This window comes from Talpa europaea (assembly GCF_964194135.1).
Source record: "Talpa europaea genome assembly, chromosome: 7".
In the NCBI taxonomy this organism is placed as follows: domain Eukaryota; kingdom Metazoa; phylum Chordata; class Mammalia; order Eulipotyphla; family Talpidae; genus Talpa; species Talpa europaea.
In genome coordinates this window covers 43579762-43606715 of record NC_140074.1, presented here as the reverse complement: position 1 = coordinate 43606715, position 26954 = coordinate 43579762, and the positions used below count along the sequence as shown (strand labels likewise).

The following is a 26954-nucleotide window of genomic DNA, read 5'->3' as shown; positions in this document are numbered from 1 at the left end:
TCCTGCATATATCATTTAACCCAGTTATTATGGCAGAGTTAGGGAAAGATGAGAATGGATGGGATGTACCTATGGGTAAGCAGTTTTTACTTAAATCAATCAGCAAAAAGTAACTGAAGAAGGTAGTTAAAAAGTAGCTGAAAAATCAAACATCATATAATAACCAGGAATCAAGATGAATCCAGTGTACATGTATGAAGAATTAAATGAAAGTGGTAGTATCCCATTACCTGTATTTCTATTTCTGGGGGAAATTTAGAGATAGTATCAGCAAAGTAACCCACACCTGTGTGAATCTATAAGATCTGAAAGCAAGGTCTTGGCTACAAGATAAAAAGTATCAGATATAGCGGGACTCCCAGGAGGCGCATCAGTTGAGCACTGGGTGGGAGGCTGCCTGCAGCCTCTACAGCGCCAGTTCGATCCCTGGCCACCGGTGAGAGTCCCACATGGTGCGCAGACCTCTGCCACGCCTGCTGCTCCCCTCAGCAGTGTATTTCGTCAGTCTGCCTGTTCTGTTCCCCACTCTGGCTCTGGTGAATCCTCTCACCCTCCCATGCTTCTGACTGTACCCAGTGCTTGTATAAAATAAATAAATAAATCTTTTTAAAAAAAGTAAAAAAAAAGTATCAGATATAGCAACTTAGCTCTACTTTAGAAAGATAAATCCTGAGATTCTTTATAAAGCCACAATCAGGAAAACAGCAAAATTCAAATGAGTTCGAAACTAGGATTCACAGTAAAGAGGTGAGCACCCCAAAAGGCAGATCTTTCTTGAGCATCATCAATGAGTCTGACATTATGCAAAGTACTTTTTATGTACTTCCTCATAACTGCAGTAACTCCATGAACTAGGTAATATTGAAAATTCCCATTTTCAGATAAGACTGTCCAAAGTTACCCAGGTAGTAAACAGTTCAACAGCAAAAAAACCCCAAAGCAGGTTAGTCCTGCTTAAATCATTTTTCTGTCTGCAGAGAGGTCAGGGCATGCTGGGAAACAAATCATGTGGGACTTCTGAGTTTCTCTTTCAGGCAAGTTGTGCTGCAGTGTTAAAAAGGTACTTTTTGTATAGATGTAGTTTCCGTTAAGTAAGGGTAGTCTAAATGGAATTCCATCTCCTTACACACTTTTTTTTTTTTTCATACTGAATTAGCTGTACTTGGAAACCAAACCAATGAAGGCAATATGGGGGCAAAGTGGCTGGGCACTGTTATAAGACCGGCATAAATTCTAGTCTCCTCTCTGCCACTAACTCACAAGTTGAACATAAAGCATCCATTTGTCCTCAATAAAACTGAACCATAATCATGTCCAAGACCACATTAAATGCTGGGCTGTAATGACCAGGGCAAACTTTTTCCATGAATTGTTAACCAAGTGATGACATTTACACATATGTGCATTGAGAAATCAGCTAATCTGATTTTCTACTTCCATATAATCCTTGTGCATATAATTTAGATATTAATGGTTCTCCTTTTGTATTTCAGAGTGAAAAATCAATCAATTAATCATGAAAGGCAGACAAGGATTACGTACTATTTTCTTATCATAGGATTCTCCACTGCTGTAGGTCGTGGCCAGGGTAGACGAACACTCTTCCAGGTACCAAGGCTTCTTCCCGCTTTCAGCTGTGCTGCTGATGGAGATGGTGTAGATGCTGTTGGTGTAGCCATCACAGGAGCAGTGGTCTTTGCTCCTTCCACCATTTCCTGATGCCCAGACGAAAACAGAGCCAAGGCCTCTCCGCCCCTGTTCATAAACAGAAGAAATTTAATGATGGAAGACAAGGATTATAGAAGCTAGATGAAGAGACGATCAAAACCACTGGAGCAGCACCAAATATTTGCAGGAGGGATGTGATATTTTAATAATATGCTGAATTGAAGGTGAGAGGAGTTGCATTAAAATTAAAAAAAAAAAAAACAATCCTATTCACAGAGTAGAAAAGTAACAAGTAATCCTCATCATTAATGGGGAAACTAATGACTAACATTCATTAGGTACCTACTATGGGCTGAGCAATTCTAAATGTTTTCTAAGATATATTTCTAGCCCCATGTGATTGGTACAGTTTTTGTCCTCATTGTATAGATGAAGAATTGAGAGAAGTTAAGTAATGTTTGTAAGATCTATAATAAGTGCTAGGGCCAAAATTTGAACCTAGTCAGAGCTCAGAGTTGGATGATTATTAGTGACAGTTACCATATGATATGGTATTAAATCTTTATCCACATGAAGTGATGCTATTAGCATCCTCATTTGACATATGAGGAACATGAGGTGTAGAGAGCTAATGTACTTATCTTCCTTCTAGAGCTGCATTGACCCTCTGTAGGGTGCTGACACATATTTTAGGGTTGTTAATTGGATCCACCAAAAACAAAAAGATTTCAATATCAAGTGTGTTTGGGAAACTGAGTTAAACATAATTAAATAGGTTCCCAGTTTCCCTTATTGAAGAACTGCTAAAAATCTTTCATAAGTGATTCTTCACTATAAAAGTCTGAGAGGGAAATACAATCTAAAGGAATATCTAAATGTATTTTATTATAGAGACCTTTTGCAATTAGATCTATTACCTTTTTCTTACAAAGCTAGGAGATGAAGTCAACTCTTTATGGCAAAAGTTGACAAAAATGCAAAGATTTCCCAAAGGTAATAAAATAATGAAGAAGTAGAGTAGATGATAGAGTATTAAAACATAATGGTTATTTGGTTCCCTAAGATGAGATCTTTGGGAGAAAACAGAAATAAGCCAAAATGAAGAGTATTTCTGGGAATAGTTAGAACTGAGGAATTTTATCATTCTAAAATCAGAAGGCACATTATAAGGCAAGTTCAAATCTATCACTTAAAAATAGAAAGTGAGAAGCAGAGACATATAGTTATTGATGACTGAGCCTCTTTCTCTCAGGTCCTAACTTTCTGGTCTCAGGTGGTGGGAAAAGTATTTGGAACATTGTCTTAGAATTTCTGGAAAAAGAGCCAAGGCAAGAGAGTTGACAAAGAATCTGGAATATCTGTGATAAACTTTCTCTGACCTCGAATCCTCAAGGAACAGAGTTATTTATGACATGATTTGACAGACCTGAGCATAAATTTATTTTTATCCTTCAGTGTGGAAAAAAGCAGTATGATTGTATACACAGGAATGGGAAAAATTCAGGAAACGAGACAGAGAAGGGGAGAAACTTCTGGATGCTATCGCCACTAGACAGCTGGGCCTGGTTTACCATCCCTGTTTCCATCAAAATATTCATGAAACATAGAAGACACAAAAAATTACCATGTCATCATAGATGTAGACTTTTATTTAATGCATGGCAATTTTTAGAAGGAATTACTATTCATTATGGTCTTGATGGTCAGATTGAGAAACTCTGGTGACAGACATATCTAGAGTTTGGAGACAAAATGATAGCGAGAGAAAAAGGAAGAAGATTCCAGTGTGTGTCCTCTCTAGCACACACTGAGGGACTGCGCTGCAGGCAAACAATCTGATCTCATGGGAGCCTTATTTGACAATAGAACATATGAGCTAATACAAAATCCTACCTGGTTTAGAAAGCACTGCAGCACACAATAGATTAATAACCACAAAATAATGAAAAATCATATCTGGCACAATCACATATCTGTGTAAGATTGTGACTATGTGCCTATGTATAAAATTCAATGAAAAGACCTTCAAAAACAAATTGGATTTTAAAATAATATTTAATGACAAAATATTTGGAAGGCACTTTTATATTCACAATGTAGTTATAAATGATAGAAAAATTGTAAGAGTGTGGTCTCAGTTTAGAAAAAAAAAGTGTGTGTTTGTAAAGAAGTTAATGCACATAGAATTATAAGCATAAAGCTACTGAGAAGTAACAGGGTCACAGAATTTATCCTGTTTGGTAAGATTTGTGAAGATTTTTGTTTTCTTATACCAACCTTCCATGACTGTGTATTATATTTATCAACAGAAACAAACATCTGAGGGAAAACAGAGGGCCTTTCTTAAGAGATAATAATTTTACTTTATGATCAAGAGGGATTTTATACCCAGAAAGTTGGTTGTAAACTAAAAACAGGAGACGCTAACATTTATAGAAACTTACTATGTGCCAATCACTGTACAAACATTATTCTGCACAATCCAAGTCTATATCACCATAATTTCACAGATGAGCAAACCAGGGCACAGAAATGCCAGAAGCAGAGCTTGCAATTGAGCTGGAGCCAAAGCCTGGGCCCTTAACCCATGCAGTGGATTTTCTTTGGAGTGAAAAGAGAGCTAGTGGTTGCTGTACAGTTTTTAGCCAAGTGTCTGATGTCTTCAGTGAAGCCTGGCATTAAGGTCTAATAACACCATCTCTCAGTTCTTTCCAGACTTAGTGGTAGAACTAGAACTGAGAAAGAAAGGAGGCATTCCTGGCCCTGAGCTAAAGGAAGGATACTACTTTGACCCCAAGATCTCCCTGGAAATCCACCTGAGAAGGATTTCCTTAGAAGTGAGGACCAGTCAGCGCACTCTGGCAGCAACCCCTCTGCAGAAACAATGACACTTCTAAGGCCTCCAATGGATATTTGCTGGGTTGCAAGAACAGTTGGTTGAGAAGACTGTGGGTTAGCACTGTCTTGGTTCCTTCCAGACAAGAATGATGTCATTGTATCAAATATATCTATTTGAGGGAATTATTTTGCAACTGAGCATGGTGAAGGGAAACCTCAAAGGACAGTATGGGGTTAATGACTTCCTTCCCTGCTGACCCAGGGCTGAAGAGACTTGGGGGAGAGTCACTGAAGGTAGAGATGAGAACTAATCAGGGGACATGCCAAGCCTTGCAGGGAGGAAGCCAGGGAAATGTGCTAAGACTCCAGTCTCCTCCCCCTCACCAACTTCTTATGACAAATTCCATTGGTTCAACCTCACCAGAAGCTAGAGGAACTGGGATCCCCTAGACAGAGGCCATAGGGATTAATGTCTCCTTATATAGAGCTCATGATGAGTAGGGGAGAGAAGATCTGGAGTGTCAGATGGGAGATATCAGTGTCTTCAGGTGTGTTCAAAACAGAGTTGTGTTCCCCAAGGCAAATTCAGGGAGAGTCTCTAATCCCCAACGTGACTATATTTGAAGTTGGGGGTCTGCAAGGATGTGATTAAGGTTAAATAAAGTCTTAAGAATGGGACCCACATCTAATAGAACTAAATTTCTTATGAGAAGACAAAGAGCCCCGGGTATGTGGGCACAGAGGAAAGGCCAAGTGAAAACACAGCAAAGCAAATGGATGCATGCGCAAGCTGAGGAGAGAGGCGTCACCCGAACCCAACGCTCCTGGCATCTCATTGACTTCCAGATTCCAGCCTCCAGAACTGTGTTGAAATACATTTCTAATGTTTAAGCCACCCAGTCTGTGCAGTTCTGTTACAGCAGATCAAGTTGACTGAGACAAGGTGAGGGGAGGAGACCAAGGGTGACCTGTCCCCACGGAGGTCACAGAATATGTGGCCAGTGACCACTGTATCCACGAGGCAATCTCACATCTAGGCATATATGAATGGCTTAGGATGAAAGTCGCAGAAATACAGACTGAATTTGAGGGCTGAAAATGCTATAGAGACAGCTGCTGAAGATCTTTGGGGTTAATCTGAAACAATTAGCAATTCAAAGATTTATTTACTACAGATGCACAGGAGATTTTGATTAGTGTGCAATATTCAGAAAATTAAAACATGTGGTAGAAAATAAATCTGCCAGTTCTCTAAAATTCAGTTATTTAAGAATCAAACCTTAATGTGGGATATAAGGAGAATTTAAGGAAGGTGGGGCAGAATACTGCAAATAGAAAAGAATCTTGAGAGCTATTTTTCCAAAGTGTTGGAAACAACATTTTCTAGTTTGGTAAAGCAATGTGATTGCAATTAGTTATTTAAATATGGTTTTGGATGAGAAAACAAACAAGAAAATCCTCCAATTTAATTAGGTGTTAAGTTAAAAATTAGCAAACTTAAGGCAAAATACATTGTGAAATCCACAGAGGATGCATTTGACCAAACTCTAAATATTCTCTTTCATTGTGATTCTAATTGTGCATGTGTTCCTCCTCAAATACACCCTACAAATCAATTTATAATACCCCATAAGCATTATTATTAAAGGCTAGAAAGGAACTAGACTTTTTATGGTTCAGGAGGTCAGGAAAGGTTACATTACTCTGGATTACCCATTAAATTGTACATCCCAAGTCAAATTTTGAGAACTGTAGGGTTTGATGAAACCAAATTCCTCTCTTTAAAATGGCATGCTAAATTTTCAGCCAATGCAGTTAGATTTGCAATTTTAATATTACTTTAATCTAAAGTATTGCTTAGAAGACATTTTCAAAGGGGAATGAGCAAGTGACTGGAGGCTTCTTACAATACAAAAGGAGGAAGAAAGATAAAAACATCTACTAACATGTGTGTGGACAGTGTGCCAGGTGGTTTCACACATATTAGTTAACTTAGAACAGTACTGGCAAATTTAGATATGCACTGTTACAGATAAGGAAACTGAGTATCACTACATGCACACAATCATATAACGAGCACATATAACGTGCACATATAATCATATAATGTAGTGGAGACAGGAAAGGAGCACTCCAACAAATTGGATCAGAACCTACTTATCTGTAGATGCCATCCAAATGGAGAGACACACATTAAAGAACTTTAGGGTGGGGCACTTTCATTCACCCGTTACACCTTCCAAGTTCAGCCTGAATACTTAATTTGCCAAAGCCCCAAGGCTCTTCTCTGCATCTTTTTCTGATATCCAGTGAGAATGGAGCATAGCCCTCTATGGAAACTATGTATGGTTTGTGAATCTTTAGGCTTCATTGGAAGATGCTGGAGAAAGGCAAGGACACCTACAAAAACTTGGTAGCTGAGATATGAAGAGAGAACTGCTCATCTTCTTAAAACCCAAGGACATTCTGACTAGCATTTCCAAAGTTAACCTTGTTCTGTAACAGAACAGGGTTTATGGGAAAGACAAATCTGGGTTTGGAAACCAAACATTAAGGCAAAACAAAAACAATAGCAACAAAATTTTGAAAGGTATTTGTAGTGCTTACATAAAATGATTGTTCCAGAATTCTGAAATATACATACATTGCTTTTTAAAGCCAAAAATATTAACTCTTTGAAGCATTATCATCAATAGGTCAGATGATTCACATGAAGAAGAAACCCTTGTCAAGGTGACCTGAACAGTGATGCAAAAAGAAATCCACGATTGAAAACAAACCAGGAGCAGATGCTCAGACCCTGGTAAGGCCTTAGAAACTACACCGGCATAACTTGGTGGGAGAAAGATTTTGGGGGCTATCCTAAGAGAATGTGGTCATGAGACAATGTGATAAGACATCTTCATCTTTGGGAGAGAGCTTAATAAAGGCAGACACTTTTTTTTTTCCTAGTCAGTTCATTTGTGCCAGATGGGAATGGAGTAAGGAAATTAATTACATGAGATCAAATTGGAAGCAGAGAATAATGTGGGCCATCATTTGCCATGAAAACTCAAAGGAATCCAATGAGACAGATATTTTTAAAGGAGTAAAAGAAGGAAACATACTTTCTGAGGGTTAGCAATCTAGAGGTTAATTCCTGTTTCTATCTGGGGAAATCCTAGGCCAAGGTGCTAAATTTGTCAGGCCACTATAGTATCCACATCCAGAAAATACAGTGGACAACTTATTTTTTATGATCTATTCAAGAAGTCATAATACCTGATGTAAAGAGTACATAGGTTTTACTTGATTCTACTTTTGCTCCTCAGAATATTTAATTACTGTGCTCACAGAATTACTAAGGCACAGAGGAACTACTTCAGTGTTTCAAAACCAAACTGTCATAATTATGGTTGTATGGTGAGTTAAGTGCAGCCAACAGCTCAGTAATTCCACTGGTTTCCAAGCAGGAATTCCAGAAATGGAAATGCATAACAATGGAAAGTAACAGCAATCCAAAGATGATTTCAAGTGTCCTCCCCAAAATCTGTGGAGGTGCAGCCTTCCCTCACCCCATTGCCTGCCCCTCCTGCTGTTCTCACTCTTTCTAATTAGGGCATCTTTTGCCAGAACTGCCAGTGTGCATGAAATCAGATACAAGGAAAAATTGTCCAAACATCTGCAAACTGACTTACCAAGACACTCCTTGGAAGTGTCTTCAACATCCTCATGCTATGCTACTGCGCCTATCAAAGACTGGCTGATAGAAGAAAAAGATTGAAAATACAAATGCAGTCATTTTCTATTTCTCCTGGAAAAAAAATGTGGCACCAAGAAGGCTTTGTGAATAGTAATCTATTGCTCTCCATTTTTGTCTTTCTGCCTTTTCTCATGTAATAGGACTTTACTCTTCTTTCTCCCCAACTCAGCCCTCATCCATCTTTGCTATTCCACATCAGGCTTTCTAGATTCTAATTTACTGTGTATACCATAGGCAGCTAAGGGAAATATATTAAGCAATTTTTCATGTTCTGTTGATTTTTTAATACACTGAAAATATTAGATGCAGTTATTAGTGATCATATTAACTTTAGCATACACAAATGAAAATCCATTTTATATGCTTCGTGAGCATTACCAAATGTAACCAAGTTCACTTTTAGAAGAGTAGAGAGTCCAATAATGATTTTGGGGTCAGTGCTGCAGATGATAGTTGCAAACATGTTTGGTAAAATAACAAATTTTTAGTTGTTGCTTACAATCTTCTCTGAGGGTCTTCTTGAGATCATTTGGATTCTAGTACAGGAATGAGCAGTCTGATATACTAAATTCAGGGAACCTAAAACTGACTTCAGCTCATCTTTCTAAAAGGACATTTGGTTTAAGGTGGCCAAAGACTAGTGTAAGGAATAATTAATCAAAGGTGTGAATATGGAACACGCCCCATGCCCCTGGATTGCTAATGAGAAGCTACTTTTATGCTTATTGTGTAAACAGAAAGGACAAAAACTAAACTGAGTTGCTTTCCACACCAGAAAATAAATTCAGTAGAGCATCAATCGAAAACGTGTATAGAATCCATGGCGTTCTCAGAGTCGCCCTTATTTCCCCAGAGCTGACACTGAGGGTGCACGCATGACACAGATTCTTGCACCCTGCCGCCCAAGGGCATGAGGTGTGACCCTTGGGTCCTGACAGCAGTATTACAACAGTGTGGGCTTCTTTCCCTTTGTTTATACTTCAAATGTAACTGCAAGAGGAAAGTCAGTCTTTCGTGGAGAAGGGGTAGCAGAATATCTGGGAGTAATACAAACCAGATGTGTTTGTATTAATGGACATAAATATGCTTTCAAACCAAGAATTTTATTCCTCTTAACCTTAGATATTCTGCACATTTGGGAAATTTACATAAGAAAAATTTGGAACTGAATAATATGCTACGGATATTATTTGGAGCTAGACACATAAGAGGTTCATACAATGAAATTAAAATTTTTCATACAAGGAAACGAAGGAAATGAAGTTAGCAGAGTCAATTAGTGGTAGGGCTCGGACCAGAGAGACCCAGTCTCACCTTAACCAAAGCTGATCCCCACTGCCTAGTACTACATTGGGCATTCCTAAAATGCTTAACAACATGGTTTATGGAGACACTGTTAATACAGTGGATTAAGGGGGAAAAACCAACAAATGATACCTTTCCTGCCTTATGTTATTCACCAATCAACAATCCCCAAATAACTGCATCCACTGTTTCTACCTATGGTGCATTCACCTTGGCAATTCCTTTATTTTGTCTCAGACCTTGTCTTCCTCCTCATCTGACTCACAGAAGCTTCAGCAAGACTCATATTAACATTTACTCCTGCTCACTCCCATAGTCCTCCACGCGTTAAGTCCTTTTGAGTTGTTTTCCCAAGGCATGGAGAATGCTAACACTGGTAGGGAGGAGGGGCATGCAGATTAGATTTCCCAATCCTCATTCCAAGTAGCTAAAATAATCCATGTGGACCTCATATGCTCTCTGAAATAATCACAAGCAATAATTAACAGCATCCACCATTGCACTATTCCCATTTGGGGAGGAAAAAAGTCGTTCTCAAACCTGCCAAAAGTTTCTAGATCTTGGATCAACCCACAACAAAGACAAAATCGTGCTCAGACTTTCAGGACAGTCGGGTCTATAAAACTGAGAAGGCCATTTCCAATATTAACATTTATGGCCAATTTGAAGCTGCCCAGAAAGATACCATCATTTTTAAATTTATATTGGAGGAGAAGAATCTGAAAAATTCCTTTCATAGAGAATAAAAACATTTATTATCAACATGGGTATGAAAAGAATTTACTGTAAATGTTTGGAAAGGCATTTGGAGAGGATAGGATATTCCAACAATCATGAAAAGTTGATACTTTGTTAGTTCTAGGGTACTGATATCTCTTGGACTGGTTCAAACTACCAGCTTGATTCTGAATGGGCAGGCAGGATGCTCCTATTAAAAGCTCACCCTGGGACCTGAGTGTCACAGGCCTCTACACCATGAAGTTATACCCTTGACTTCTTGTGGATTCACTACTGACATTTCTGGAATAGAGGAAATCAGCCTTTACATTTTCTTCCCATAAACACATTCCTAACCTAAAGCAAATCAAACTTCTGAAAAGATTATAATTAGTACTAAACTTATTTCACAAGGCTTTCTTAAAGATGTATCAAACATGGCCCCTCCTCTAAGACCAGCAGTTGTTGTGAGCACTTTATAGGTAATGTCCCAGTCAGTCTTCATGACAGCTTCATGAAGTTTTATAGTTGCATTTTCTCGGGGAAATGGAAGCTCCCATAACTTGGTAATTTTCCCAGGTCAAAGGGCTAGTTAGAAACCAAACTGAGATTTTAACCCAGGCCTCTGTGACTCTAAGACCATTTCTTTTCTCAAGTTGCATCCACTGATGAAGACAAAGAGACTATATTTGTGGCATTTAGAATATGCTTAATTAGATGCCTGGATGGTAAGTTTTCCAGGAGCTCAGAGAAGAGAGAGGTCCCTGTTGTCATGTTCATGACCATAACTACAGCTACCATTGACTGAGAGCAGAGTGTGCACAAATAGCCTACATTACACTCTTGGCAGGAGCTGATGTCACACAGAACATGGTTGTAGGGAGTACAGGCTTCACAAGCAGACCGATCTGAGTTCAAACCACTGTGTGCTTTTTAATGGCCAGGTTACCTACTTTGCCAAGATTTAGTTTCTAAATCTCAAAACTGGGTGAGGTCCTAGGAGTATCACCCCCATGGTCATCCAAATTTATAAACATGATAATGCACAAAATCCAGGATAGTAATTTGATTGGTTTCACCTTAATGAAGACACTGTAAGTGAAAAAATATCTACTATAAAAGCCACATCATATATTTTTAAATTATTTGATATTATAACCTAGTTCAGTTTATCCAAGTTTATTACACAGTGGTCCCTCTTGTCCATCTGCTGTCATGTTTTGTTGAAGGAAACTGATCTGACTATTCTCCCCATTAACTTTCTCAAATCTGTTTGGAATCACAGTTCTGGACTGGTACAGACCTTAACTTGCCCTAATCCAATTCCTGTTTGATTTCATGTCTTCTGTAGGACAGGTACATCCAGACTATGCTAGAACAATTCCAGTGATAAGGAGTTCACTAACTCCCATGGTGCCCTGCAGTCACTGAAACTTAACAAATGAAAAGAGGACTTCTGTTGATACCTGGCTAAGGCATGAACAGAACAGAGAAATTTAGAATGGAATCTACATAAGTTAGTATAAACTATTCACAGAGTTAATAATGCACCTCTAAACTAAAACTGAAAACAAGGGAACAATAGATATATGACATCTGCATCTACACATGGCTAGAATAGATTTGTACCCCTTCCCATAAAATTGCATCACAATTCACAATAAAATAGTAATCTGATACTTATATATCAGTTAACTGTTAGGATTACAGAATATGAAACCATATATGTATTTATGAAATACACAGATTTATTTGTTGCCAAAATAATGTTATACTGGATTCACTACTTAGCTTTGTTAAAATTCTGAAGAGACAGAGCTCTACCAGGATATAGTTAAATCCTAAGTAAGAATTTTTAAAGCCCTCAGTTAAAATCAATTTTCATTAAATTGCTCCCTTGTCTATCTTTGCCTACCCATGTATCATTCCAAAGTTTTACAACATTTGCCAACTAATTTAACAGCAATCTGTCATTTATTAAAATGCAAACTGTACCAATCCTGCTACAGCTGGGTGAATATCAGATAAAACATACCCCTCCCAAGTGGAATTGGTTAATTTTATTATGATTATTACTACCGCTTTTATTATACAAGCTCATTATAGTCTTTGCTCCCTTTCTGATGAGCATATGCCTTTAATTTAAGAATGAGTGTCTCTGTGCATGTGTGTATACAGAAGAGACAATGTGTGATTGTAGAGTGACCTTGTGCTTTCAGCAAATATTCTAAATATCCAATCAGTTGTAAAATCTGGTGAATTGAAAAGAAAATTAATGATGAGAAGGAGATATAACTTCATAAGAGACTCAACAGCAGGCACATGTCAATATTTGTCCATCAGATGTCCTGTTTCCATCTGGAACCCTGAATAGTAGAGTGAGAATAGGATGAAGGTTACAGTTCCCATAGAGAGATCAAGGGACCAGTGATTCTCATTTCACCTTCTCTTGTTCCCCATCCTGGACTTAGTACTACTCTGTTATAAATTCATTAGAATTAATAATACTCAACTTTAAAAAAAAAAAAAGCTCAAAGAAAACCAACCTGGAATTGAAAACATACCTGTAGGCAAACTATAGGCTGTACTCCTAATATATCTACAATGAGCTCACATGATTTTTCTAGATAAAAGGCTAAGATAAATTCCCAACCACTTCTTGGTATATTGTGCTACTTAAGAAATACTGCTTGCAATAAGACAAGAGAAAGACATCCAAGGAATCCAAATAGGAAAAGAAGAAGTCAAACTATCACTATTTGCAGACGATATGATATTATACATAGAGAACCCCAAAAACTCCACAGAAAAGCTAATTCAACTCATCAATCAGTTCAGTAAAGTGGCAGGATACAAAATCAACACGCAAAAGTCAGTAGCCTTCCTATACACAAACAATAAATCTGAAGAAGAAGAAATCAAAAAGACCATCCCTTTTGTTATTGAAACAAAAAAAATCAAATATTTGGGAATAAATCTAACAAAAGAGGTAAAGGACCTATACAAAGAAAACTATAAAACACTGTTAAAAGAAATAGAAGAAGACACAAAGAAATGGAGAGACATCCCCTGCTCATGGATTGGAAGAATAAACATTATTAAAATGGCCATCCTTCCAAAAGCAATATACAGATTCAATGCTATTCCAATCAAAATTTCAATGTCATTCTTCAAAGAAATAGAACAATTATTGATGAAATTCATATGGAATCACAAAAAACCCCGAATAGCCAAAGCTCTCCTGAAAAAAAAAGAAGGGAATGGAGGCATCAGACTCCCAGACTTCAAACTATACTACAAAGCCATAATCATCAAAACTGCATGGTATTGGAACAAGAACAGACATACAGACCAATGGAATCGAATAGAAAATCCAGAAATAAACCCACAGATTTATGGTCAACTAATCTTTGACAAAGGAGCAAAGACTATGCATTGGAGCAAAGAAAGTTTGTTCAATAAATGGTGCTGGGAAAACTGGGTCGCTACATGCAAAAGAATGAAGCTTGACCACCACCTCACACCATACACAAAAATCAACTCAAAATGGATTAAAGAACTAGACATAAGACCTGAAACCATAAAATATATAGAAGGAAATATAGGCGAAACACTACGTGATTTGCACATCAAAGACATCTTTACAGACACATCACCCAAAGCAGTGATAGTGAAGGCAAAGATAAACAGCTGGGACTATATCAAATTAAAGAGCTTTTGCACAGCAAAAGAGACAATAACAAAAACAAAGAGAAACCCCACCAACTGGGAGAACATTTTTGCACCCAACACTAATGATAAAGGACTGATCACAAAAATCTGCAAAGAGCTGATGAGACTCAACAACAACAAAGAAAATAATCCAGTCAAAAAATGGGCAGAAGAGCTTAAAAGAAACTTCTCTGAAGAGGAAATGCAAATGGCCAACAGGCATATGAAAAAATGTTCAACATCACTTGTCATCAGGGAAATGCAAATCAAAACTACCATGAGATACCATCTTACACCAGTGAGAATGGCACATATTAAACAAACTAGCAACAACAAATGTTGGCGAGGGTGTGGAGAAAAAGGAACTCTTCTGCACTGTTGGTGGGAGTGCAAACTGGTCCAACCACTGTGGAAAGCTGTGTGGAGATTTCTGGACCTACTAAACATAGAGCTTCCATATGACCCAGCAATTCCACTCCTAGGTATTTACCCAAAGGACACAGAAACATCAATTCCAAAGAACACCTGCACCCCTATGTTTATAGCAGCACTGTTTACAATAGCTAAGCTTTGGAAACAACCCAAATGCCCAAAAATAGATGACTGGATCAAGAAGATGTGGTACATATATACCATGGAATATTACTCAGCATTCAAAAAAGATAAACACATGCAATTTGCTGCAACATGGATGGCGCTGGAAGGGATCATGCTCAGCGAAATAAGCCAAAAAGAAAAAGAAAAATACCGGATGGTCTCACTCATAGCAGGAATCTAGAAAACTTAAATAAGGGACCAGGAAAATGAATAACTATAAGAAAGTGAAAATCAAAATCAACAAAAAACTATGAACCAGAGACACTTTTAGGGGGGCGGGGGCGGGAGGGGAGGGATTGGGGTCAGAATGGGGGGCTGCAATTGTATGGGGAATATAACAATAAAATTTATAAAAAAAAAAAAGAAATACTGCTTGCATAAAATTATAAGGGACTACCATTAACCTTAATACAGGGTTTTCTGATTATAGAAAAATATTAAACTCCAAGTTTTTCCCTCATTTTCTAAATGATATTATTAAACACACTTGTCAGGAAATTGTGAAAGGCTGTCAAGTCAGTAGATACTATTGATGAATATCAATTTACCCAGGATTATTAAAAGTTTAATAGCCCAAATGGGGTAAGAAAGATGATTGCATGACAATTAGACTACAAGAAAACAGTAAATTTTGTTATTATTTGCTGTTCATTCATTTTCTTATTGCTTAGTAGATTCTATTTGCTGAAGGGATTTTGGGAGTTTGGTTACACTTTAAAATATTTATTCATCATTATATGGTGAGGTCTCCCAAGATAAGGGCTGGGTGCTATTCATGCCAACTAGCAAAGTGCCTGGGGTATTATAACCATACAGTGACTGTTTCCTGAATGCAATCAGGAATAAGTGAATGAAAAAAATAGTCTATCAGAGAAAATTTTAGGCAATTAGCTTCTTATTCAGACAACAATGTTAGATCCTTACATCTACATTGCTGTAAGCTGACTTACTCAATTTATAAAATCATCTTCCTATTTAGAAATGACTGGACAGATACAGCCAAGAGATTCCCCTAGGGGAACTCTTTGCCAGTTTTACCAAGGAGCCAGACCAAAGGATTACCATGGTACATGGAATTGTGTCAGTTTGAATCAGAGGAAATTTTTAGCTGGACTTTCCCAAAATGACATGCAAAATATCCATTCTGAGATCCCTGGCAAAATTGTGAGAGATCCTGCATGCCTCCCCTCCCCCCAAGAAGTTTAGAATGTTCCTTGTTGGTGATAGGGAGCAGTGATGAGCTTTAAAGAGAAGAAAAATGACAAAGAGTTGATTATGAAAAAATACTGCTTTGGCTGCAGTGTTCATGCTGAATTGAAAGTTGAAGTTCAAGTAGGGACGTTGAAAGATTTGGAAATAGGCTATAATTTAAGTCTATGTGAGAGATATTTGTTCAAATTGTGCAATTGAGAGGGCAGATTCCATAGACTTTAGGAAGTGGTATAGGCAAGAATTATTAGATAACTACAATGAGGAGAAAAAGGATTCGTCAGCTTTAGGAAGAGAGATTGGGTGAACATCAACAAGTTAATAAATACACATATGTAGGTAAAACAACTCAATCACTAAATTCTTTCCTAGTTCTAATGTCCTGAATCTAAAGGCGTAATGGATTTAGCTGAATTTTCATAAAGTAGTTACAAAGAATTTAAAATGAAGTTACACAATAATTCAAAAAAAGTCATGAAAATTAAAGCTTCTACATTTATTACAGATCACTGTAATAAAGTCAAACATATTTCATTAGTGCAGGATTTCTCAGAGCCTTTAAGATGTTTTTAAATTTCCAAAGAGAACATATAAGTGGTATTTCTTAAGCAAAATCACTCTATCCTTCCCCCATTTTAAGTGTTTACAAATTAATGTTTAATGGAATAAATTTTAAAGATACAATCTTACATGGTCTTTGCTCTTTACATTGGTCATTCTTTAGTAATAATCTCAAGATTATACACTAACTTTTCCTAAAAGTATTTGAACAATATGAAATTGATTACACCCAGCTATTTAGAACAATCAAGACTTTTACATTATTTTGCATGATTAATCAGCTTTTCACTTGTCTTTTCAGTAGAAAATGGTATTAGAAGATAGTGTTAATGATTAAGATTCATAATATAATTAGAAGACTGTACTGTGTTCCAGGAACTCTGCTGAGAATTTTGTAGGAAGCAATCACATAATCCTCACAATCATCCTATAAAGTAAGTACTAGCATGTAGCTCCATTTTATAGAGAAACAAACTGATCCTCACAGAAGCCAATTAACTTGAACAAGTTGAGAAAATACTGAAGCTCACTGGAGAATCGGAATTGAGAGTCCGGGGAAATTAATTATCATGTATTATGTTAATTACTGATTTCCAAACTATAAGCAAAACCAATGCAAGTGTGATCCTTCAGTAAATTAGCTCAGTATATTAAGCAAATTGGCAAGGAAGTCACTCACTCATACACTAAACAGTTGTTGGGTACCAGACCCTTTGGGGTACTTGGGATACTGTGGTAAACAAGACACTCAAATTTTCAGACTTTATGGGGGAGACAATAAGATAGTAACTGCAGTGATTAGAAGGAGGGAAAATTGTCAAGAAGGAGTTTGGAAGGGTTGGGTGTGTGTATTAAATTGCAGATGGGATGAATCAGGCAGACCTCTATGTTAGGATAAGTTACATGACAGTTTAGAGGAAAGCACTGGGTTTCACTGTGATCTTGACAAGAACCCTCAGTGGACTGATGAGGTAAAGTTCTGACTTAGGGTCTTCAAGAGATAATGGCAAGGGGAGCTTGTAGAAGGCAAGTATGGACAATTTTTCAAGGAATTTTTATGCCATGGAGAAAAGGAGAAGTGAGGAACTAGTTGAAAAGAGATAAGGAGCTGAGGAGGCTTTCCCTCTCTTCTGAGATAAAAGAATTAAAATATATGAATGTATATGGATGGCAATCATATAGTTGAGAGGGAGATTTTGATGTTGAAGGAAAAGAGACTTGATGGAGCCATGTCTTTGATGAGGTGAGAAGTGATCAGGTTCAGTAAAAAGTGTAAGAGAGGGCCTTAGGTAGAAGACAAACAATTCCCCATCATAACAGGAGTAGAACTAGAGTATGCAGTCACAGTTAAACACGGGTGGTGAAATGAGCCAAATAAAATAGGATTGACAGCACACAAAATAATTTATTAAGATTACTTTGAGGCTTATACTCTGACTTCTTTAGCCATGCTGAATATCAATTTTATGTGAAACTGGGGAGAAGAGTATCTATCTTATGAGATTATTGTTAAGACTAAAAATTATCTATTTTATGGCTCAGCAGGGTAACTGGAATATATCAATGGTGTTGCATTACTACTACTACTATTAACTGTATGCAGCCCAAATGATAGACCTCTAGTTCTTTCATTTAATTTTATGGCTCATTGGCATCAAATAAAATGCAACATTGGGGAGAGAGAGCAAGTTGTCAATTGTGACATGGTTTGTTCAACATAGATCCTCTACTGCAATTTTTGCACATTAATTCTAAAGGGGTTATAAATGGAATCAATTCTGATTTTGTTAAAGTCTTTGAAAACAGTGTTACATTCTACAGAACCAAATTTTTTATCTTATAGTAAACAAATAGGGTGCATTTTGAAATCCAATATTTGCTACGGTGTTTTGGTTTTTTTTTGTTTTTTTTTTTTTTTTTTTTGATTAGCAAACAGAAGGAATGGATGCAATCAATACCTGGACTCCCTGAGCAAAATTTACTTATTTCCTCCAAGAAAATCGTTGGTGCTAGACTGTACTTGCTACCAATCTCTAGTTGTGGCCACCTTATTCTAACTCATTATTAACTCTTGCCTGAGTCATTCCTTCCATTCTTGATTTCCCATCCCTTGCCTCACACGCAGTCTAGTCTCTACACAGGAGAGTCTGCTATAATTGTGTGTCCCATCAGGACACTGGTCTCCTGAAAACTTCCAATAGTTATCTGTGACAGAATAAAATGCAAATACTCTCCTGGTTGAGAAAACCCATCCCCAACTCACTGCCTAATGCCCTCTTTCTGTTTGTATTAGTCCTAATGTGCAAAACAGCATCCTTTTGGGGGTGTACACCCAAATCACGCCACATGGGGTGCTCTGCTTTTGCTGTTCCTTCTACAAAGAGCATTCCTTCCACATTTCCTCATAAGACTGACCTCTTATTATGAATGTCTCCATTCTCACAGCACCTCTTCAAGAGCTCCCTGTCACCCTCGGTCATCGGTCATCAGTTTTATTTCACTCATAACACCCTTAGCTCAAAGAATCCTAATTGTCTTTGTGCTTGTTTGTTTTCTGTCTTGTTGCTAGAATGTAGACTTTTTTTGTATTACAAATAAAACTTAGCTATCTTCTTTACTCCTTAATCTACAGTGCAGAGAAATTTAAGGGTTTACTAAATTTTATAGGAAGAATAAATTCTGATTCCTTTATTCTTGTATATTATGTAATTAAAATCATAGCCTGAAAACTTTGTTGTTGCATAATTTTTCACAGAGCTACATGAAGGAATTATTTTACCAGTCATTTATTTCTGAAATCACTTAACTAGTCATTTATTTATTTTTTACTATACACTAACTTTGTATAAAGTATTTATCCAATTAATTTCTATATGTTTGGCAAAGTGTTTTAATTAAAGAACAAAATCAGAATAATCTCAAATAAAATTTACTGTCCCATTTGATGACTATTAACAGAAGAGTGAAAGGGTCTAATAAACTGCTTTTAAAATATTAAATTACTGCAATTTCATAGTAATTTAGAGAAGCATTCCCTGTAAAAATATAAACTCAAGACTACAAACAAGAATAACTAAAATGAATTGTGCATTGAGAGGTTATCCTGATGGAATAGAAGATGTGCTTTTAAAGGCAAGTAAAACTGAAGCAAGTAAAAGATGAACAAGCTAAATAACATTACAGAACTGAGAAAGTCAATGCTCATGTTTACCATGTTATTTTTAATATATAATAATTTTTAAATATAATAATATTTATATTATTTTTCAGCTACCAGTACAGGTAACATAATGGAATTATCTGGAATTCTGTGGTATGGAAATGGTACAGGAGAGAGTGATGGGGCACTGAGATAAGATATAAAGATTTTTGAAAGACACAATCTTTACTCTGAAAAAAATATATACCTATAAAATGCAATTCTTCAGCACTTAAGTTCCAGGTATTGTGCCAATTGATTTATTTGCATAATCATCTAATTTAAAACACTCTCTATATTTCTTCAGTAAGTATATTATTGCCCGATCTTAGATGAGGCAGTAGAAGGACAGCATACTTTGATCTACATCAGGTCAGGGAGCAGTAAATGACAGATCCTGACCTCAACCATAGCCTAGGGCAGATGTCTATGAGTATTACATATAAATCCCCTCTCTGGTTGATCTCATGCTTAAATGGGTCACCACTGCTTTTCCGTAAGTGTATATAACACGATGTTAGCAGTCAAAGAATAGTTAGCTCTTTTACAGAATTATTTGTTACTACCTTCATTCTAAAAGTAAATGGTTGTTTTAAAACTAAATTCCCTTTTTTTCCAGTTCAAAACCTTGAAAGATTCTCAATGGAATGTTGAATAAATGACACCATCTCCTTACTCCAAAAATATTGGGATATTAAAATAAATGAATTCCATCCAAAAGGACTGCCCTGAATGGATGTCCACCGTTAGGTAAAAACATCACCAAGAAGAGGATATGCATGGGAGTCTTGGAAGATGTAGCCCACACTATTGATAATGGATATCTAGTTGGGTGGGAAGTCTATTTTTAATTTCATTTTTAGAGTATGATTTATAGGAATAAGCATAGGTTATTTTATAATTATTGAGTATAATTTTTTGTGAATTATTTATTTCTAAATTAAATCTTCCTCTAAGTTGGAATACTTTCTCAGACGACCTTTTTTTTAATATTAACCACCATTTTTTTCCTCAACCAAAGTATCACATTTTATATTTGTTTTATTCCTTGACCTTCTAGTTAAGGTGTCCATTATCAAAAATAAATTTGAAAACCATTGGTCCGTATTATTTGATTTAAGGACAGTTTTTGAACATGGGCCATTCTCTAGCTACATATATATTCCTGTCTGTGTGTATTACTAATATAAATTTATTATATGAATGAGAATTCCAGATTGCTTTTTATTATACTAAGAGCCATACACATACAAATTGAAAATTAAATATGAACTAAGCTTGATTTACTTAACTGGAATGACCATTCAGAGATAATAGTAATCTGCAATCCAGGGTTTTGGCAATTAATTACTAGATTACTTAGATACATTAATTTGGTGTTCAGTCACCTTGAAAGAAATTCTAGACAGCAATTTCAAATATTATCCAACTGCTTAACAGGGTTCTAATGTAGCTGAAAGTACACAGAGCTAGAAATTATGTCTTAACAAAACCTGAACAGTATTAGTTAGAAGTACATACATAACAACTGCACACATTTTTTCCTCCAGTCTCTTTTGGAATAACCAGGGGACAGCTTAGCTTAGTCTTCTGATTAAATCCCACCAAGATGGAAGAATCATTATTATTTATACTCCAGCTGTAACATTACATTAATCAACTGTATGCTTTCCTCAGCTTCAAATTCAGGCTGAATATATAGCAACCTGAGGAGAGAATAATTCTCAATAAATTAAATTAAAGCCAATAAACATTAACTGAGTACTCACTAGAGCTCAAGGTACTCTATGGTATTTGCAAAGCCCATTAAGGTGGGTTGAACACAAGCTCTACTCCCTGGGAAGTTATAATTTAGTGAGGAAGATATACACAAAACAAAATCTGACAGAAAGCACAATATGCTAAAGACTATACATATCACCAGCAAGAATATAAACTTCAGCAAGTACAGGGTGGGGATTATATATACTTAATTCTAGTTTATGTAGTGAGATGCCTTTTGGGGAGAGGTCACATGTTAGCTTAACCTTAAAGGTTAAATGAGATATGGCTGTATAGCAATACGACATAAGAATCAGGCAGAGTCCATGATGGAAAGCGGTATGCGATGATGGAGAGTAAGAGTAGAGTATGCCCACTTATGTTACAAAAAGTAAAAAGAGATGAGGAAAGAGAGGTTGAGCCTAGATCAATGAAGGCCTTAAACGAACAAAATTAAAATGTATGCTTTAAATCACCCAATGGTCCATTCACAAGAGAAAGGAATTGCTTCTGATTAGAGCTCTCTTCCTTTCATGACTACAAATATATGTCGATTTTTTTCCATTTAAATAAGACAGATTGTTTAAAAGATAATAATTTAAAGCAGACATTTTAGTGCATTAGATTATGTAATAAGTTCTGAAGAAAGGAGTATTTAGTAAATTTTTCAGTGATATTAAGGAAAATAATGATGTGTTAAAGTGATTAGGGAACTTGGGAGCCAGAATAAAAATAATATTGTCCTGAGACAAAAGTGAAGTTAAAGAAGGAACTACAAAAGGGACATGCCCAGAGGGAATTGCTGGATGATATATTGGCACCAACAGAAGAATTTCAATACCTCTGCTTCTCTTCAATTCCATCTCTAAGAATTCATTTCTCCAAAATGCAACATTAATATATTAATGAATATATTTCCTTTGAATAAACCTAAATGTACCTCTGTCCTCAAAGGGGAAACATTCTAGCTCTTAGCTCATTTGCATATCAAACACAAGATACAATCTCAAATATTCAGCACCTCTTTCCATCATCCTAGCTCCTGGATCAGCCTACAGGTTCCATCCATTCCTCTCTACTGGAGGACAGGAAACCCATAGTTTCAGAGATGCCTTCATGTGAGAATCATCACTGATTGACAAAGTATGAGCCAAGGTGCTTCTAAAACCTACCATTCTCACGCCGTTTTCAAAGGCTTGCCGGGTGAGTGGAGCGGGTCCATCCACAGTCTTGCCATCATCATCCGGGCCCCAGCTCGCACTATAAATATGCACGTGCTGAGGATTAAAGCTAACCGATTTGGCTTCAACCATGTCTGTGACATCTCCATCCAGCATTCGAACCCCTTCAAGACAGAAAGAGGAAGCAGCTTCATTACCAAGGTTTTGCTATGTAACTCCAAGCAGCCCAGGATATAGTCCAGTTACAGATGATTAAAAGAACAACCTTTAATCAACACAAAAGTGAGCCTGTTTTCCACAGAAAGCAAAACTTGCATGGGAAAAATGAAGCTTTGTTGCATGTAAAAGAACAATGCTTCTTTAAAGTCTTTTTTATCCATTATTTCTTTTTTCTAACTGACACTCTCTCCCTTGTCTTTATCCCTGCTTAAGTGAGTACTTGATAAAGAGAGCCTTAAGCAATCCATCTTCCCTAAATTTCTCTTCATTATATAACTTGTGTTCATAATTGGCATAAAACATTCTGACCTGAGCAAGCTTACAAGATTTGGAAAGCTGCCAAGTTAGGTTGGTCTAATTTACTCCATATTTAATATTATCTCCTAATCTGTGAGACTGATTTGAACTTAATATATTACTTCTTTGCCAAGTTATTTATAAGTGAAATAATAAATGAGAATACTCTGTGCATGTTACACATCAAATCATTCTCAAAGGGTTTTAGCAATGTTTAGTCATTAATCTTCATTTAAGTATATTCCCACCAGACAGATAGGAATTTATTATTAACCTTAGTTTGCAAAAATTAAGATACTAAGATATTAAGAATAAATTATGTCACATGGCAGGCTTTTCCTTTGTTTTGGAAACTTACAATAACAACAAAACAATTACTAAGTAAACATCTCTCTCCTTCAGTTACAGCTTAGATGTTGTACTACTTCAAAATTATATCTTTATAGCCCAAATTTACAATATAGGGAAACTTTGTTATCTCATTGGATTTCAAGTTTTTATAGGTTTATCATTAAATGGGGATTAAATAATAAAACCCCAAATCAGGCAGCTTTAGATACTATGTGGTTTTAAGGAAAGAATTTAGATAGAAAATAAATCTTGAAGGAACTTCTTTATGTGTTGAAAAAATTTAAATTTTAATGGTGAAATGTCCTAAACATACGAAAATAAAGAGAATGACAGTGAACTCTGATACGGCCTGTACTCAACGACTGTTAACATTTTGCCATATTTTCTTCTTTATCTAAAAATATAAATATTAGGCTGAGACATTTTAAATTACGTGACACTATATACATGACATGACATACTTTTTTTTTTTAAATAAATACATAATGTAGATAAACATCCAGTATTTCCTCAAAGGATCCTCAGATATATTGCATTTGGCCCCTGGGCTCTATACCATCACTTACAATGTTTTCTCCCCATTTATGTGTGGCTGTGAAACCAGGCTACAGTTAACAGAGAGGATTACAGATGGGAAAGAGTTTCTTTCCAGGAACACCTGGATCGACAGTTTGTACATGTGTGTGCATGCCCATATGTGATCTGAAATTATTAATGGTAATAGTATATCAGGAAACTACAAAAGGAAATTTTACCGAACACCATTTTCATTGCAGTCAAAAGGAAAGTTTTGTAAAGCCTAAGACAAAAAGGAAATTTATTTCTACTAATAGAATTTCAAAATGTTCTGTTCCATTGACATTACAGACTGGTGTTTATATTATTTGTCTTTCTGATCTAGGCACCCATTGTACAGTTTGGTACAGACGCCACCAACCCCCTGTTCATGACTGGACAAGACTTTTTATATCTGTTTAAAGAAAGAAATGTGTGCATTTACAGCATTTTAGGGGTACAGCTTCAGAAGCCTTTGAGTGTATTAAATAACACATGTTAACATGGTCATTTTGCAATCAGCTATCGCTGAACACTATTATGCCAACCTCGGCCTGTCTTTAGTTTAAAAAAGGGGTTCTGAAAGCTGGTCGGCACAAGAGCTCCTGGCTTATTTCGAAATTCACATAAGTTTGTTCCCCATACCTCCGATCTTGGCGTTGAAAGCAATTCCAACTGTGCAGTGCGAGTTGTTCGCTGCCGCCGCCACTTCTCCAGCACAGCGCGTCCCGTGCCTGCAGGGAGATCACACACACTTCTCACAAACTCAACAGGTCACTGCCACCACTCGAATTTCCAGGCGGGGAAGTGTGTATCAAGCTGTGGGTGTTTCTGGAACTTCCTACTCAATAGCACTTAGTCTACTTCAAACTTTTAGCATTTCACTATGTTCTGTTTTGATTTATATTCTTGATGTTTATTTTTATGATACCATGGATTTCCAACTAGAATGCCTTGAAGACTGAAATCAACTGGGTATTTCTTTGTATTCTCTAAACATCCCCTGCCTGATATGGTAACCACCAGTCTGAAGTGGTTATTCAGAATTTAAAATGTGGCTGTTGGGAACTCAGTTCTTTAACTTCATTAAATGGGAAAATCCATATTCAAAGTATTAGGAAATTTATGAGAATCTAGCTTTATTTTACTATTTATTATTTTTAATTTTATATATTTTTACATCATTTTTCATTTTTGCACAATGTATGCATTTTCATCTTGCTTATAGTCCCCATATAATTCCCAACCCCCTTATTTTGACCATAATCCCTCCTACCCTACCCCACCCCCAGTGTGTTTCTGGTTTATAGTTGCTTGTTGATTTTGATTTTTACTTTACTTTATTATAATTAGTTTTTTTCCTGGTCCCTTATTTAGGTTTTCTAAATTCCTGCTATGAGTGAGATCTTCCAGTATTTTTCTTTTTCTTTCTGGCTTATTTTGCTGAGCATGATCCCTTTCAACTTCATCCGTGTTGCTGCAAATTGCATGAGTTTATCTTTTTTGATTGCTGAGTAATACACAGTGGAGAATCTAGCTTTCAAACTTAAATATAGATTGTTTCTTCAATGAAAATTTATCCTTTAAAATGGGATGTGCTTTAAATACACCAAAGGGGCCTCCCCGGTGGCGCGGTGGTTGAGCGCTGGGTTGCGAAGCTGCCCGCAGCCTTTGAGGCGCCGGTTCGATCCCCGGCTGCTCCCCGGCCACAGGAGGAGGGTCCCACATGGCGCGCAGACCTCTCCTGCCGCCCGCTGCTCCCCTCAGCAGTGTACTTCGGTCCTTCTACCTGCTCTGCTCCCTGCTCTGGCTCAGGTGAATTCTCTCACCCTCCCGCGCTTCTGACTGTACCCAGTGCATGTATAAACAAAAAAAACAAACGAATAAATAACAAAAAAAAAACATGCCTCTTTAAAAAAAAAAAAAAAAGACTTTATAAATACACCAAAGATTTTGCATGAAAACAAAAAGAACAGGAAAGATCACATTGTTTTAACAAGAATGGATACAATTAAACCAAAATCAACCCTAGAAATGTTATCGTAGAACTGAAGGGGGAAGGTTGTGAAGCCGAAAGGGGCCCAATGGTCTATGGTGGAGAATTATAGGAGCCTTGGTGCTGGGTGTGGTAAGGAAAGGTATGAACCCACACCCCTAAACCATAGACAGTGTTGTAAATCAGTTTTACCATAATTAAAAAAAATGGTAATTATTTCAAATAATTGCATATTGAAATATTTAATAAAATATGTCAAAATTTATTTCAATTGTTTTCACCTTTTTACTGCTTTTTAAAAATGTAGCTAAGAAGACTTCAGTTTCCCTGAAAGATTTTGTTACTTCTTGCAACAGTAACTTTGTTTCTTGACTAAGTCTTTTAGCTGAAAGAATTTATAAGCTCACCTGACCCAAAAAATGATGTTGAAGTTTCAAGTGCAAAGGACTGTCTATTTAAAAATAATGTATTGAGGAGAGTTGGAAGGCAATTGGGATGAATCTAATCTGTACAAATGAGGGACTCCACATTTTATGATACAGTCTGTAGTCTGCAGCGGGTGGGGGATTCAAGGGGGGGTCTCTGGATTACAGAATGAAAATCCCCTGCCATGTGTGGTGACTGTTCTCTTTAGGAACAGCGGCTGCTAAATGTTGCTTTAGGCTGAAATTATGCCCTGAGGGGAAGCACCCTATAAGTCATTTTAAGAGGTTTACCATTATATCACATAATTTTTCAAATAACATATATATATCTACATGCATAAGTTCTTTAGCAAAGCCTCAACTCCTAGAAATTTACCTGGTATTCCACTAATATTAACAAGGCTATGAAGAACAATCTGGAGTGTGTGTGTGTAAAATTTTATATGTTGGCACAAATTCTAAGAAGTAGAATTACTAGGTCAAAGAGTACAGAACATATTGTCAAATTGTTAAAAGAAGAACAAAGTAATGTGACTAAACCTCAAAAGAACTGTAAGATTGATAATTGTTAGTACAAAACATCTAATTTTTGTTCATGGCAAAATAAAAGAGAAACCATAAG

The 26954-nt window shown here is 36.6% G+C and overlaps 1 protein-coding gene across 1 annotated transcript in view; it reads right to left on the bottom strand.

The window, feature by feature from the left end:
• PCSK5 (proprotein convertase subtilisin/kexin type 5) overlaps positions 1-26954 on the bottom strand; it is a gene marked incomplete at its 5' end in the record, with an annotated part of 282220 nt that overhangs the window by 104441 nt on the left and 150825 nt on the right. The window contains 3 exons of the mRNA XM_084236534.1: positions 1543-1755; positions 22481-22653; positions 24557-24645. Of these exons, the coding sequence (XP_084092660.1) occupies positions 1543-1755; positions 22481-22653; positions 24557-24645 (475 nt within the window). The remainder of the gene's footprint in view (positions 1-1542; positions 1756-22480; positions 22654-24556; positions 24646-26954) is intronic.